At 43.6% G+C, this 13,556-nt stretch overlaps 1 protein-coding gene across 3 annotated transcripts in view; it reads left to right on the top strand.

Annotated features, from left to right (window-relative positions):
- The window catches only part of MAP3K5 (mitogen-activated protein kinase kinase kinase 5), a 244,433-nt gene that overhangs the window by 202,439 nt on the left and 28,438 nt on the right, over nucleotides 1-13,556 (top strand). For 2 of the 3 annotated variants that reach the window (XM_023190948.2, XM_023190950.2), the window contains 2 exons: nucleotides 5,851-6,031; nucleotides 6,128-6,296. In XM_023190948.2, the coding sequence (XP_023046716.1) occupies nucleotides 5,851-6,031; nucleotides 6,128-6,296 (350 nt within the window). The remainder of the gene's footprint in view (nucleotides 1-5,850; nucleotides 6,032-6,127; nucleotides 6,297-13,556) is intronic. The other variant, XM_023190949.2, reaches the window with a different exon arrangement.

The following is a 13,556-nucleotide window of genomic DNA, read 5'->3' as shown; positions in this document are numbered from 1 at the left end:
CCCAGGTATTATAGAAAATGGCATGCCTCATGTTAATTGAAACAATGACCTATTAGCTACTCTTACTCTCCTTCTAGATGAGTGCAAGATACAGGCCTCTTCCTTCCCCAGGTACTTTCTATAGGCCATGTATGTGTTTCTGTCCAGAGCACAGGCCCACCTCTCAAGGTTCTCTACCTCCCATAACTGCACTTGGCTTCCCCTCAAGAGGCGAGTAAGAGGGTGGTGACGATGAGACCCCCTTCCCCTTTAGAGAGAGACATGACTTGTCTCATCCTGACTGCTCTCCCATGGCCACACACAGACCCAGAGATTTAAGTAATTCACGTTAACTTAAATATTAATTGTACAGTTATGGTGTGCACAGGAAATGTGCTAGGCCCTGAATGTATAAGGATGATAAAGACAGAATTCCTGATTTTAAAGAGCCGTTGACCTTATAGGAGAAAAACACTGGAAAAAGTCATCTCCACCATAGTGTAGTTTAGTCTGTGCAGAGGAGTCAAAAGGGAGAGACAGTGATTGCAGTCAGTCTGAGAATGCCGTTTCAAGGCAGACTTTCCAGTGAGGTGCACCTGCTGAGTAAGAACAAATGTGAACTTAACAGGTGGATGGGGAGTGGAGATCCAGGTGAGGCCACTCCTCGCATAAGTTAATGCCAGGATGTGTGAAACTTTACTGTGTATTCAGGAAGCCTTGCTGACTCAGCAGCACTGGTGCTTAAAGTCAAAGGAGAGGGATGATGCTGGAGTGGGGAGCAGGCTCAGGTCCCAAAGGGCTCCTTATGAAATGCTAAGGAATCAGCAAGGAGGGTTGGGGAGCCGGGGAAATTTTTTATCTGAAATAATATTATAGACCAGCACTGGACATATGATTCTGCAGTAAGAGAAATGTCCTGTACCTGCCCTGTCCAATACATTAGCCACTAGTCATATGTGGCTATTAGACACACTACACATGGCTACCATGGCTGAGGCACTGAGTTTTTATTATTTGAATGTTAATATTAATAACCATATGAGGGTAGTAGCGACCATGTTGGACGGTGAAGCTATTGATGGATCATTCCGATAGCTGTGTGAGGATGGTTTATTTAATAACATTTATTCCATAACATTTTTAACCCTCTGCTATGCACTTGGCACTAGAATATAGGCACGAGGCACTAGGAATATAGCTGTGCCTCAGTTGGTCCCAGATCCTGCCTGCATGGATCTCTTGCAATGCTTGTTAAAAATTGAGACGCCTGACCCTTCTCAGAATCTGGAGGTGCAAGCTGGAATTCTGTACTTTTAAGTAAACCCAGATGATTCTTGTCATCACTGCAGTGTGAGAACCAGCTGGAGACTGGAGGCAGGATGGCCAGTTAGGAGACTCTGTGTTGTGGCCAGACTTTGTTCCTAAACTGTCTAGGAGAAAGAGAGCCATAAAGATCCCTAGTGATCATGAATAGCTCTGAGGATTTGAGGCCATCCTCACAGCAATGGAAGGGATTTAGAAAATCCCTACTTGCCCAAAGCAGGAATGTATCTAATTCCTTAAAGGTTGCACCATCTCCCTTCCATAGATGGGAGCTCCCAGCAATCTAGAGTCCGTAGAGTGGCCAGTCACCCCTCCCGACTCCAGCCTACCCCTGGCCTCTTGGTAAAGCTATCTCTTAGGGGTATGGGGCTCACGCCCCTGCCCATCAGCCCCTGAAATAGGGCAATGAGAATCATCTCCCTAGAGAAGCACCTTTGACGTGTTCTATCCTCAGAGAGGTTCATTCAGCCTCTTTTAGACTCTTCATGGTCAACCCCATAGAGGAGGGCTCCTTAATACCTGGCAAGACATCAGCAGTAAGGCTGCCTGTGACTGGAAATCCTGCCAGGCTCCTCTCTTGCAGCCTGGGGTCCCAATCACTCACGTGTATGAGCTGATGTTCAAGGAACTTGTAACCTCTGTGATATCTGGAAACTGTCACCGTGCTCCCCTGAAAATATTTATACTTGAGCTTCTTCCCATTTACAGTGATACGGAAAGGCTCTATGCATTCTCACTTACCTGGAAATATTCATAACTTAAGAAGCTGGAAATCTCAGGCATGGATTTGATCCTATTTCCACCACAAACGTATAAAGCGACCTGTCTCAGCACCACCTGTCTCGTTCTTTCCACCCCTTACAATAGAGAAAACATTCATTGTCCTGCAGAAGGCCAATCCCCCACAGTTGAGTTCTGGCTCCTGTGGAGCCCCTGTGACTCCTCCAGCTTCTGCCTCTCCTGATGAGTTCCATATACACATGCTGTAGTGTCTTCTGTCCTAAACCCATCCTTCCCCTGATCTACAAATGGCCTCACTGGCTGATACCACCACCATTTTTTTTTTGCCCCCCATCCCAGCTTCCTGTCTTGAAGTACAGTGTCGCCAGATCTCCACCTCTTCCTTCCCACCCATGTAGCGTCTCCCCTTCCACATGATCACTGGGCCTGCTCTGGCCAAGGTCTAATGAGATCTCTTCAGTCAAATCCAACAAGTACCTTTCTCAACTTATTCAACTTCTCAGTGGCTCTCGGCCTGGATGACCGTTCTCTTACTTTTGCCCTCTCTTGTGTAGGCTTCCATGACACCCCATTTTCTGTTTTCCTCCAACCTCATGGCTGCTCCTTGTCATTCTCCTTGGCTGCCTGTTCATCCCCTTCTTTTCCTCTAAATATTGGCATTCTTAAGGGCTGGGTCTATGCTGTCTTTTTATCTTTCCCCAAATTATATCATCCTTTACTTTAAATTCCATCTCCAGCCAGTAGGCTGCTGAGGTTCTATCTAGCCTAGTCTTCTGAGCTCCAGACTCATATCCAATTGCTTTTTTTTAGATGGAGTCTTGCTGGAGGCTGGAGTGCAGTGGCACGATCTTGGCTCACTACAACTTCCGCTTCCTGGGTTCAGGCAATTCTCCTGCCTCAGCCTCCTGAGTAGCTGTCACTACAGGCAAACCACCATGTCAGGTTAATTTTTGTATTTTTAGTAGAGGCGGGGTTTCACCATGTTGGCCAGGCGTCTCGAACTCCCAACATCAGATGATCCGCCTGCCTCAGCCTCCCAAAGTGCTGGGATTACAGGCATGAGCCACCGCGCCCATCCCCACCAATTGCCTTCTTCATTTTTCAAACTGAACTGTCAAATAAAACTTCTTATCCACTAAAAAGAACTTTCCTTTTTGGCCTGTATTATTTCTCATCTTAGTATATAAGTACAATATGCATCCATTCAGTTTCTTAGGCCAGAACTCTACTTTGGGGTCATTTTTGATTCTTCCTTTTGACACCCTTCACTCTGGTCCATCAGCAACTCCTGCTGGCTACCTGACAAATAGTAGATGATCCACAACTGTATGTTAGATGAATGAATGCATGTGCCTAACAGAGAAGGGGACTCAATCTAGAATCAGGTTCACTCATTTAAAATCAAGCAGGCCGGGTGCGGTGGCTCACACCTGTAATCCCAGCACTTTGAGAGGCTCAAGGAGGTGGATTACTTGATGTCAGGAGTTTGAGACCAGCCTGGCCAACATGGCGAAATCCTATCTCTACTAACAATACAAAAATTAGCCAGGCGTGGTGGCACACGCCTGTAATCCCAGCTACTTGGGAGAGTGAGGCAGGAAAATCACTTGAACCCAGGAGGTGGAGGTTGTACTGAGCCAAGATCATGCCACTGCACTTCAGCATGAGAAAAAGAATGTGACTCCATCTCAAAAATAAAAATAAAATCAAGCCAAGGAGGGAATCAGGGCTCTGCACATAGAACATGCAGAATATCTATAAGTCCCTTTATTTCCTTAATGAGCCATAGCAACAGGCACTGGGTTCCATCCTTAAGCATATACAGTTTTACCTCATTAGACCTCCTTTTAGGCAGTCAGTAGTCACAGCACCATTAAAATTCACAGGTATGACACAAGTCCTCTCATTAGTGGATAATCAAAGCACACGATATGACCAAAAAGCCAAAATACAGGATAATTCAAGACCTTACTCCCTCTCTTCTTTACATACACATACATGTACTACACAGACACACACACACACATACACACACAAACACGGAAACACATGATAGGAATCCCTCATCTTGTACTGTTCTAGATAGGATTTAGTCTCTTTACTCCCAAGAAACAACAGTTTTGTCTTTGAAATATGAATGATGCACACCTCCACTTCTGAGTGTGGCATGCATCTTATGCAAATGGTCTGGTGAAGAAACTCACCAAGTCTCAAGGATCAGCAGTGAGTTCCACTGAAGGGCTTGCATCCCTTCTTATAAAGAGATTGCCTACTCAGTCAAGCCAAGAGATCTTCTTCAGCTGTATTCTTCCATCAGCAACATTTAACTTTAGGGGCTTGACATCTCATAGCAGTGAAACTTTCTCCCAAGTAGCTGTTTTTTTCTGTTCTGAAATCTGTTCCCCCCAAATAGCAATGATGTTGACTCTAAAGTGAAACAAGGCACACTCTAGACCTTGACTTTCCCCAGGAAAGACTCAAAAGCAGTTCGGTGTTCGAGTCCCCTTTCAAACCTTTCTTCTCTCAGACAACCTTACTATTATCAGCACGGAAGAGGTCACCCATTTCCTTTCTGCTGTAGCAGCACTGCCTAAAATATGGTCCATGAAATGCTAGGCCCATGAGCTGCTCCAGAATATTTGGAAACAATACATGCCAGGCATTTCCCCTGCCATATATCATTTGCATACTGATACTTAATTGGTCAATTCAGCAACTCTTTGTGGTTTCCTCTTGCTTCCTGCCTTCTAGTGATTCAGCTACAGAACTGTTTACGTAACAGCAGATAAGTCAACCAATTCATCCTGGGGAGACTTTCCAGTTACTGACCAGTAAGGTGGTTTCCCATGAGGTCAGCTGTTCCTGAAAGCTGTATATACTTCCATCTTTCTCCCTACAGCTGAAATCAATGTCAGGAGTCCCCTGCTATCCTTGAGATCGGGGCAGTTGATTCAGTTCAGCCTAAGAGGAATTAAGTAAGAAGGAGATTCCAGGCAACAGTGGATTTCCTTTTCTATAATTTTATACCTTCATTCTTTATTAAAATACTTTTATAGCATTAGGATGTGTGTTTGATAAAGATGTTTCTGGCAAAAACTACTTTCTTTAAAACCAATGTTTGAGGAAATATAGGCAACTCCACCGTCTTATTCTCCATCCAAATAAAGAAGCAGCTCATGTCTACTAGAAAATCATAGTATCTGAGAACCAGAACAGACCTAAGAGATCATCTAGTCCATCTGTTTCCAAAATTTGTTTTCAGTGAAGAATCCTTTTTTATGTGAATCCTTAAGCAGAACTGTGATATATGACAGTCATCATATTTGCTCTGGTTTCAGGTATAAAATGACTGGAACCTGTGGTCTAGACTTACAGCATCCCCCTCACTCATCCCAACCAAGGCAGCTCCAAGATGCTAACATAGACCCTTAAGCCCCCGAAGAACAGGCTTAAAGATTATCAATCTGACCCTGAATTTTATAAATATGAAAACTGAGAGCCATAAATAGAAATAATTAGTAAAAATGAGGGGATCAGACCCGCTGAACCTGTTGCTTCCTTGACTGTTTTGGTACCCCAGAGATATCCCTCCCAAGGCCTGGGATGCCCTTTCCTGGCTGCCCTGCTGTATGGGTTTTGCTGAGCAAGGGGGCAGTCGTAACACATGACCATCCCCTTACATAGCATAATTATGCTGCTCATTGCAACAAGATATTTGACAAAGAATATGGCTTTCTTTCAATGGGTGTTTCAGTATGTGTACATTTTTTAAAGCCTCAATTATCTTTTCCTTCCTCTCATCACAAGCAGAATATCTCAGGAGTATATCTTTGCCAGTACCTGTGCTGGTGGAGGACACCAGCAGCAGCAGTGAGTACGGCTCAGTTTCACCCGACACGGAGTTGAAAGCGGACCCCTTCTCTTTCAAAACAAGAGCCAAATCCTGTGGAGAAAGAGACGTCAAGGGAATTCGGACACTCTTTTTGGGGTAAAGACCTGACTTTATTTGGGGTGAGAGAAGTGTGTTGTTAAGTGTGTCATTTTATAAAGGAAACTGTGATGTATGCCGCATAAATTTTCTCAGCATTCCAGATGAGAATTTTGAAGATCACAGTGCTCCCCCTTCCCCTGAAGAAAAAGATTCCGGATTCTTCATGCTGAGGAAGGACAGTGAGAGGCGAGCCACCCTTCACAGGATCCTGACAGAAGACCAAGACAAAGTTGTGAGAAATCTAATGGAATCTTTAGCTCAGGTAAATCCTTTCCCAGGTGCTTCATTTCCCAAAGGTTACATATTTTACCTGTGTCCTAACCACCTGCAGCTGTCACAGATGATGTGAAAGGCAAGAGGAAGCTGTAGTGCTCATGATAAACAAACCTACCCCAGGGGAAAAAAAGAAAGCAAATCCTACAGTAGGGAATATATTAATATGAAAACAGGGAAATGCTTTTTTTACTGCTTTTTTTTTTTTTTTTTTTTTGAGATGGAGTCTCGCTCAGTCGCCCAGGCTGGAGTGCAGTGGCGCGATCTCGGCTCACTGCAAGCTCCGCCTCCCGGGTTCACGCCATTCTCCTGCCTCAGCCTCCCAAGTAGCTGGGACTACAAGCGCTCGCCGCCACGCCCGGCTAATTTTTTTGCATTTTTAGTAGAGATGGGGTTTCACCGTGTTAGCCAGGATGATCTCGATCTCCTGACCTCGTGATCTGCCCGTCTCGGCCTCCCAAAGTGCTGGGATTACAAGCTTGAGCCACCGCGCCCGGCCTGCATTTTTTAACATAAGCTATTTTTAAGTCAGAAGCAAATTTTTCACATTGATGACATTCCAGCTAGCCCCTACAAGGCTCTTTTACTCTTCATTCATTTGTTTATTCATTCCATCAATAAACACGCTTTAAGCCACATGAGTTGCTAATTCTGACAGAAGCACGAGGCTACCTGCCAGTCGCTCCTCTCAGCATCTGGGAAACGTCAGTGAATACAACAGAAGCCGGGAGCTTGTGAGGTTACATTTAGATGGAGGGCGAAGGGCAATGGGAAGTAAATTGTAGTGAGCCTTCACTTAATGTAGTTGATAAGTCCTTGGAAACTGTAACTTAAGCAAAATTACATATAACCAAACCAGTGTTACCATAGACTAATTGATATAAACAAGAGTTAAGTTCCTATGGCATATTTCTGGTCACAAAAAAATGACCAAACTCCTAAATAAAGACTAACACACTTCTAATATTCAACATTGAAATAAATGTGAACTCTATATACATTTAAGAAAGATTAATAAAAACAAGATAACTATCTACCCAGTTCAGGGCCATAGGTGGCCAGAACCTATTCTGGCAGCTCAGTACCACGCGGGCACCTGTCCTGGACAGGACACTATTCCACTGTAGGGCACATCCACACACACCCACACTTACTCACACAGACCACGCAGACACACAAATGAACCTAACGTGCACATCCTTGGGATGCAGAGGAAACCATATGTATTAGTTTGTTCTCACGCTACTAATAAAGACATACCTGAGACTGGATAATCATAAAGGAAAGAGGTTTAATTGACTCACAGTTCCACATGGCTGCAGAGGCCTCACAATCATGGTGGAAGGTGAATGAGGAGCAAAGTCACATCTTACATGGTGGCAGGCAAGAGAACTTGTGCTGGGGAACTCCCATTTATGAAACCATCAGATCTCATGAGACATATTCACTATCATGAGAACATCATAGGAAAGACCCACCCCCGTGATTCAGTTACCTCCCACTGGGTCCCTCCCATGACACATGGGGATTATGGGAGCTACAATTCAAGATGAGATTTGGGTGGGGACACAGCCAAACCATGTCACCAGAGTACCCAGGGAAAACCACACAGACATGGAGAAAATGTGCAGACTCCACACAGACAGTGGCCCCTACCAGGAATCAATTCTTTTTTTTCTCATCAAGGTTATAATGAGATAACATTGGGCAAAACAATGTTATTTGAGGATCTGCAGTATATAATAGTTTAGAAGGCCAAATGTACTCTGAAATAAACAAAAGCTTGTCAGTGAAACTGTCATTCCTTGGTATACTAGTTTGCTAGGGCTGTGTCTTAGTCCATTTTCTGTTGCTATAATAGAATACGTGAGACTCAGTAATTTATAAAGGAAAGAAGTTTATTTGGGCTCATGATTCTGGAGGCTAGGAGGTCTAAGATCCAGTGGCCCATCTGCATCTGGTGAGGGCCTTGTGCTGCTTCAACTCATGGCAGAAAGTAGAAAGGCAGCAGGGCTTGAGTGGAAAAAAGAGAGGGACAAGGAGAGCCAACTGGCTTTATGACATCTTGCTTTCCTGAGAACTAACCCAGTTTCATGAGAACTGCATTAATCCTTTCATGAGCCTCATGACCCAAATGCCTCTTTAAAGACTCTGCCGCCTCTCAGTATCATTACATTTCAACATGAGTTTTGGCAGGACAAATCACATCCAAACCAGGGCAAGCAACCATAACAAACTATCATGTACTGGGTGGCTTAAACAACAGAAATGTATTTTCTCACAGTTCTGGAGGCCAAAAATCCAGGATCAAGGGGTTGGCAGGTTTGGTTTCTCCTGAGGCCTGTCTGCTTAGCTTGCAGATGGCCACCTGCTTATACACTCAAATGGTCTTTTCTGGTGCATTTGCAGCCCTGGTGTCTCTTCCTCTTCTGATATGGACACCAGCAACATCAGTTCAATTGGATTAGGGCCCCACCCTTAAGACTCACTTAGTCCTAATTATCCCCTTTGAGGCCCTGTCTCCAAATATATCCCATTGAGCATTAGGGCTTCAACATGTGAATTTGGAGGACACAGAACCATAATACCTGGGAAAATGTGTTCCCTGGAATTCTGTGTACAGATACAAGGAAGAATCCCCTTCCCAAATATTCACCAGGAGAAAAATGGATTTTCCTCAGCCCCAAGCTTCTTGTGGATACAGCCTCCCACAGACACGGTCATCCCCGGTATGACACTTCTCATCCTCTTTTAGTTCAGTGGGTACTGGGAACTCATCTACCTGCCTCCTTTACCGTGGCCTCCACCTGTCCTTCATGATCACTGTGGACTACTGCTCATAGCTTCTTCCCTCCCTGTGTCCTGAGGAAATAGCTGCAAGAAAAGGTTGGGGCTGGAAGAGTCCAGCCAAGTTTTTAGTCTCTCAGTACAACAGTTTACCTGTTCTCATCTTTTATTGAGATATAAATGGAGCAAAGCTCTCTCTTGGCTCTTACTAAACAATCTCAGCCTGTCTCTGTCTTGAGAACCTCACTGTGCTTCTTTGCTGAACATTATATTGCCTTTGGAATTCCCTAACATCCATCTCTTTAGATCTCACAGAAGGAGCTGAAAGGCCATATATGTGCCAGTAGGGCCTCGGTGCAAGGAGAACTGAAATGAGTGTCTTCTACACGCTCTCAAAAACCTTGACTTGGGTCCTAAAGGAAAGCTGTCTCAGGCAGTCACTCTGAGGCGCAGGAAGAAGGTGCTCTAGAGTGAGGGGAAGCTGGCCACTGAGTTGGGGCTCTAGAGTGCTCTAGAGTGAGGGGAAGCAGGCCTCTGAGTGTCATACATGCTTCGTGGCGGTGGAGACTGGAGCGGTCTCGAGCCATCAGCTCTCTGGCCTTTCCTTTGGCTCACTGTGATCATTCAAGGACTGAGAATAGGACTGGGTTGATCCAAGAAGAGGAACCAAGCTGGATGGAGAGAGCAGCTGGGCAGCACTCGGAGTTCATTCATTTATTCAACAAATACTTACTGAGCATCAGTCAAAGGCCAGGCACTGTAGTATGTGCTGGGGATACCCTGGGGAACCGAACAAAAGTATCTGCATCCCCTTGAAGGTGATATTCTAGTGGAAGAAGAAAAACTATACATATATATATATATATATAAAACATATAGTAATAACAGCTAACATTTTCTTTAGGCCAGGTACTATTCTTAGTATTCCATGTGTATTTACTCATTTAATTTTCATGACAGTAGTACTATACCAGTAATTCTGTTAGCATCCTCATTTTACACATGAGGAAACAGGCACAGGGGACTTGAGTAGTTTGCCAAAGTCATGCAGTCCTAAGTGATGGAGTTAGGATTTTGACCCAGGCAGTTTGGCTCCGAAGTTTTTGCTTTAACCACCACATTGCTCTGCCTTGCTGGTAGGCCTGATGGTGACAAGTGCTAGGAAAAATGTAAAGTGGGGTGGGGGGTAGGCATTGGAGGTAAAGAAGGAAAGTAAATCACCATTAGCCACTGCGGAGTGAAGGTCTCTCCCATGGACCTTTAAGATGCTTGGTTTTAGGTCAAAAACACATAAAATCCAGGAATTGCCTAAATCTCTACCCCCAAAGAATGCGCTTTTCCAGTACAGGAAATGCCAGCTTGTTGGGGTCTATTCTTTGTCTCCCTGCTGGACCATAGCGCCATCAGGAATAGGACTGCCTTGGTCATCACTTCTATGACTGTGCTGAAATACTTAAATGTGGGAGTGGTTAGTCATATTCAATTGTTTGGTACCTCCTAGTTTTAAAGTGCATTGTTCTCTGTAAAAGAAGAAATGAAAGAAAACCTTAAAAGCAACCATCAGAGGCCTTAGTGGACCGGCATGAAGCTACCAGTGAGTACCCAAAACTGCTGAGCAGAATCACGTGCTGAATCCATGATGGCCACATGATGGTGGGGGCCCTTCTGACTGTGCTGTTAAGGATGTTGGGAATCCTTTCCTATGACATCAAATGGTGATTCAGTGGTAGAACAGGTCCTGACCCAGGTTGACAGCTGCTACTGCAGGTCATTGGGGCAGTAGAATATAATGGTTAGGAGCTTGGGCTTAGCTTGGATTTCCCTCTGTTTGAGGCCTCGTTCCATCACTTAAAGGCTGTGCAGTTTGGGCACCTGATTTAACCTCTCAGAGCCTGAACTTCCTCATCTATAATGGAGGAGTCTACTTTATAAGGTTGCTATCAGGAGTAATGGAGATTGTGAGTGATTTAAATCATAACAGAAAATATTCCACAACTGTTAACTGTTATTGTTATTATCAAGCAGGCTAGTAATAGTTATCTAAATATCTTTAATTTTTTCTACAATCAGAAATCATTCTTGTCATTGTATTATTTCTAGATATGTATTTATATTTAAGCCTACACTTTATAACAAAACCAAATCTAGATATTGGACAGGTCCTCAAACCTTAAACCATGAAAAGCCTTGCAATCTGTAACGTCCTTCTGAAATCCACTCCTGGTTTTTGAGGAAGGAAATTTAAAGGATGAAGACTGGAGAGCACCTTTGAAGAAGACCCTGTGTATTAGGGTTCTCTAGAGGGACAGAACTAATGGAATATATATATATATACACATAAAGAGGAGTCTATTAAGTATTAACTCACATGATCACAAAGTCCCACAATAGGCTATCTGCAGGCTGAGGAGCAAGGAGAGCCAGTCTGGTTCCAAAACTGAAGAATTTTGAGTCCAATATTTGAGGGCAGGAAGCATCTAGCACGAGAGAAAGATGTAGACTGGGAAGCTAGGTCACTCTCTCCTTTCACATTTTTCTGCCTGCTTATATTCTAGCCACACTGGCAGCTGATGAAATTGTGACCACCCAGATTAAGGGTAGGTCTGCCTTTCCCAGCCCACCAACTCACATGTTAATCTCCTTTGGCAACACCCTCATAGACATACCCAGGATCAATACTTGGTATCCTTCGATCCAATCAAGTAGACACACTCAGTGTTAACCGTCACACCCTGGTACTAGGAGTGCAGGAAATGCGTACTGTCAAATCTATGCTGACACTGAGTCAGGCTCACCAGATACTAGCCAAGATGCTTGTTTTTGAAGGCACGTGAATGAGTTAACATGGAGAGACAGGAGTCAGAACAGAAATAAACGATGACATAAGTAGATGAAATAGCCTGAACAGAAAACATTTCCCAGAGTAGAGCGTGTTCCTTTGTAGGACAGTGGCACACACATCAAAAAACCAGAAGCAACATGTTTTTCTGTTGTAAAAACAAAGTTAACATCGAAAAAAAAGTTTGTCATTTGAAGCCTGCTATTGGCAAACATGTTGCAACTGATTTTTTATTAAGAGAAGCTTCCAATTTCTGCATAACTCACATTTTTCTTCTTGAATATATTTTCATGGTGTTATGATTTTGCCTGTGAATCTTTGCCTTGGGTGCAATTTAGTTTGCGGTAAGGAAAAAAACCAACAAAGTTTATAATGGTTCCAGTGTGATTTTAAAATATTCCTTGAATGACAGCTTTCAAGCTTTTCAGTATAATCTTATCTCATGAAAACATAAACATGAGACTGAGCTTCCAAATGAAAATATATTAAGAGAAAGAACTCAATGGTGCATTTCTTTTTTATTTTAATAGACTCCTAGAAATTATAATCTTCACAGCCCAGTTGAGGAATTTTAATTTTAATGGTACAGTAAGAAAATGTACAATATAAAATAAAAATGAGATAATAGTTTCTTAAAGTTTCTTATAGTTTCTAACAGTTAAATGGGAACAAATAACATCCTACTCTGCTTCCTTAAAGAAGCAGTGTGGGCCAAGCATGGTGGCTCATGCCTATAGTCCCAACACTTTGAGATTACAGCACTCAGGAGGCTGAGGCAGGCAGATCACTTGAGGTCATGAGTTCAAGAGCAGCCTGGCCAACATAGTAAAACCTTAGCTCTACTAAAAATACAAAAGTTAGGCGGACTTGACAGGTGCCTGTAATCCCAGCTACTTGGGAAGCTGAGGCAGGAGACTCACTTGAAGTTGGGAGGCAGAGGTTGTAGTGAGTCGAAAGGGCCCCACTGCATTCCAACCTGGGCAACAAAGCAAGACTTTGTCCAAAAAAAAAAGAAAAGAAAAGAAAAAAAAGCAGTGTGCCTTGCTCAAAGGAGAAAAGTTCCATTTGAGGTTGGGGAAAGTGGCTCACATCTATAATCCTAGCACTTTGGGAGGCTGAGGTGGGAGGATCACTTGAGCCCAGGAGTTTGAGGCCAGCCTGGGCAACTTAGCAAAACCCAGTCTCTACAAAAAGTTAAAAAACAATTATCTGGGTGTGGTGGCACGTGCCTATAGTGCCTAGCTACTCAGGAGGCTGAGGTGGGAAGAGACCTAGAACCCAGGAATTAGGGGCTGCAGTGAGCTATGATTGTACCACTGCACTCCAGCCTGGGTGACAAAGAGAGGCCCTGTCTCTTAAAAAAAACAAAAAGAAAAATTCAGTTTGAGAAAGAGCATTTGTTTGAACATTGTAATATATTTTAGTGTAATAAAATAGGCCATCCGTCCATTCTTAGAAGCAATTGCCTCTTTGATGGGTAAGGAGTAGTTTCAAGAATGAAGTTTGAGATCAGCCCCTCTTGGTTTCAAGGAATTGATACACTGTAAGGACAACTGAAGTACCAAGGACATGTTATAGGTAGACACGCATAGCAATAATAAGGGAAGTAGACTCTTAAGGAAT

This window comes from Piliocolobus tephrosceles, chromosome 5 (genome assembly GCF_002776525.5).
Source record: "Piliocolobus tephrosceles isolate RC106 chromosome 5, ASM277652v3, whole genome shotgun sequence".
In the NCBI taxonomy this organism is placed as follows: domain Eukaryota; kingdom Metazoa; phylum Chordata; class Mammalia; order Primates; family Cercopithecidae; genus Piliocolobus; species Piliocolobus tephrosceles.
This window is presented reverse-complemented; position numbering and strand designations above follow the sequence as displayed.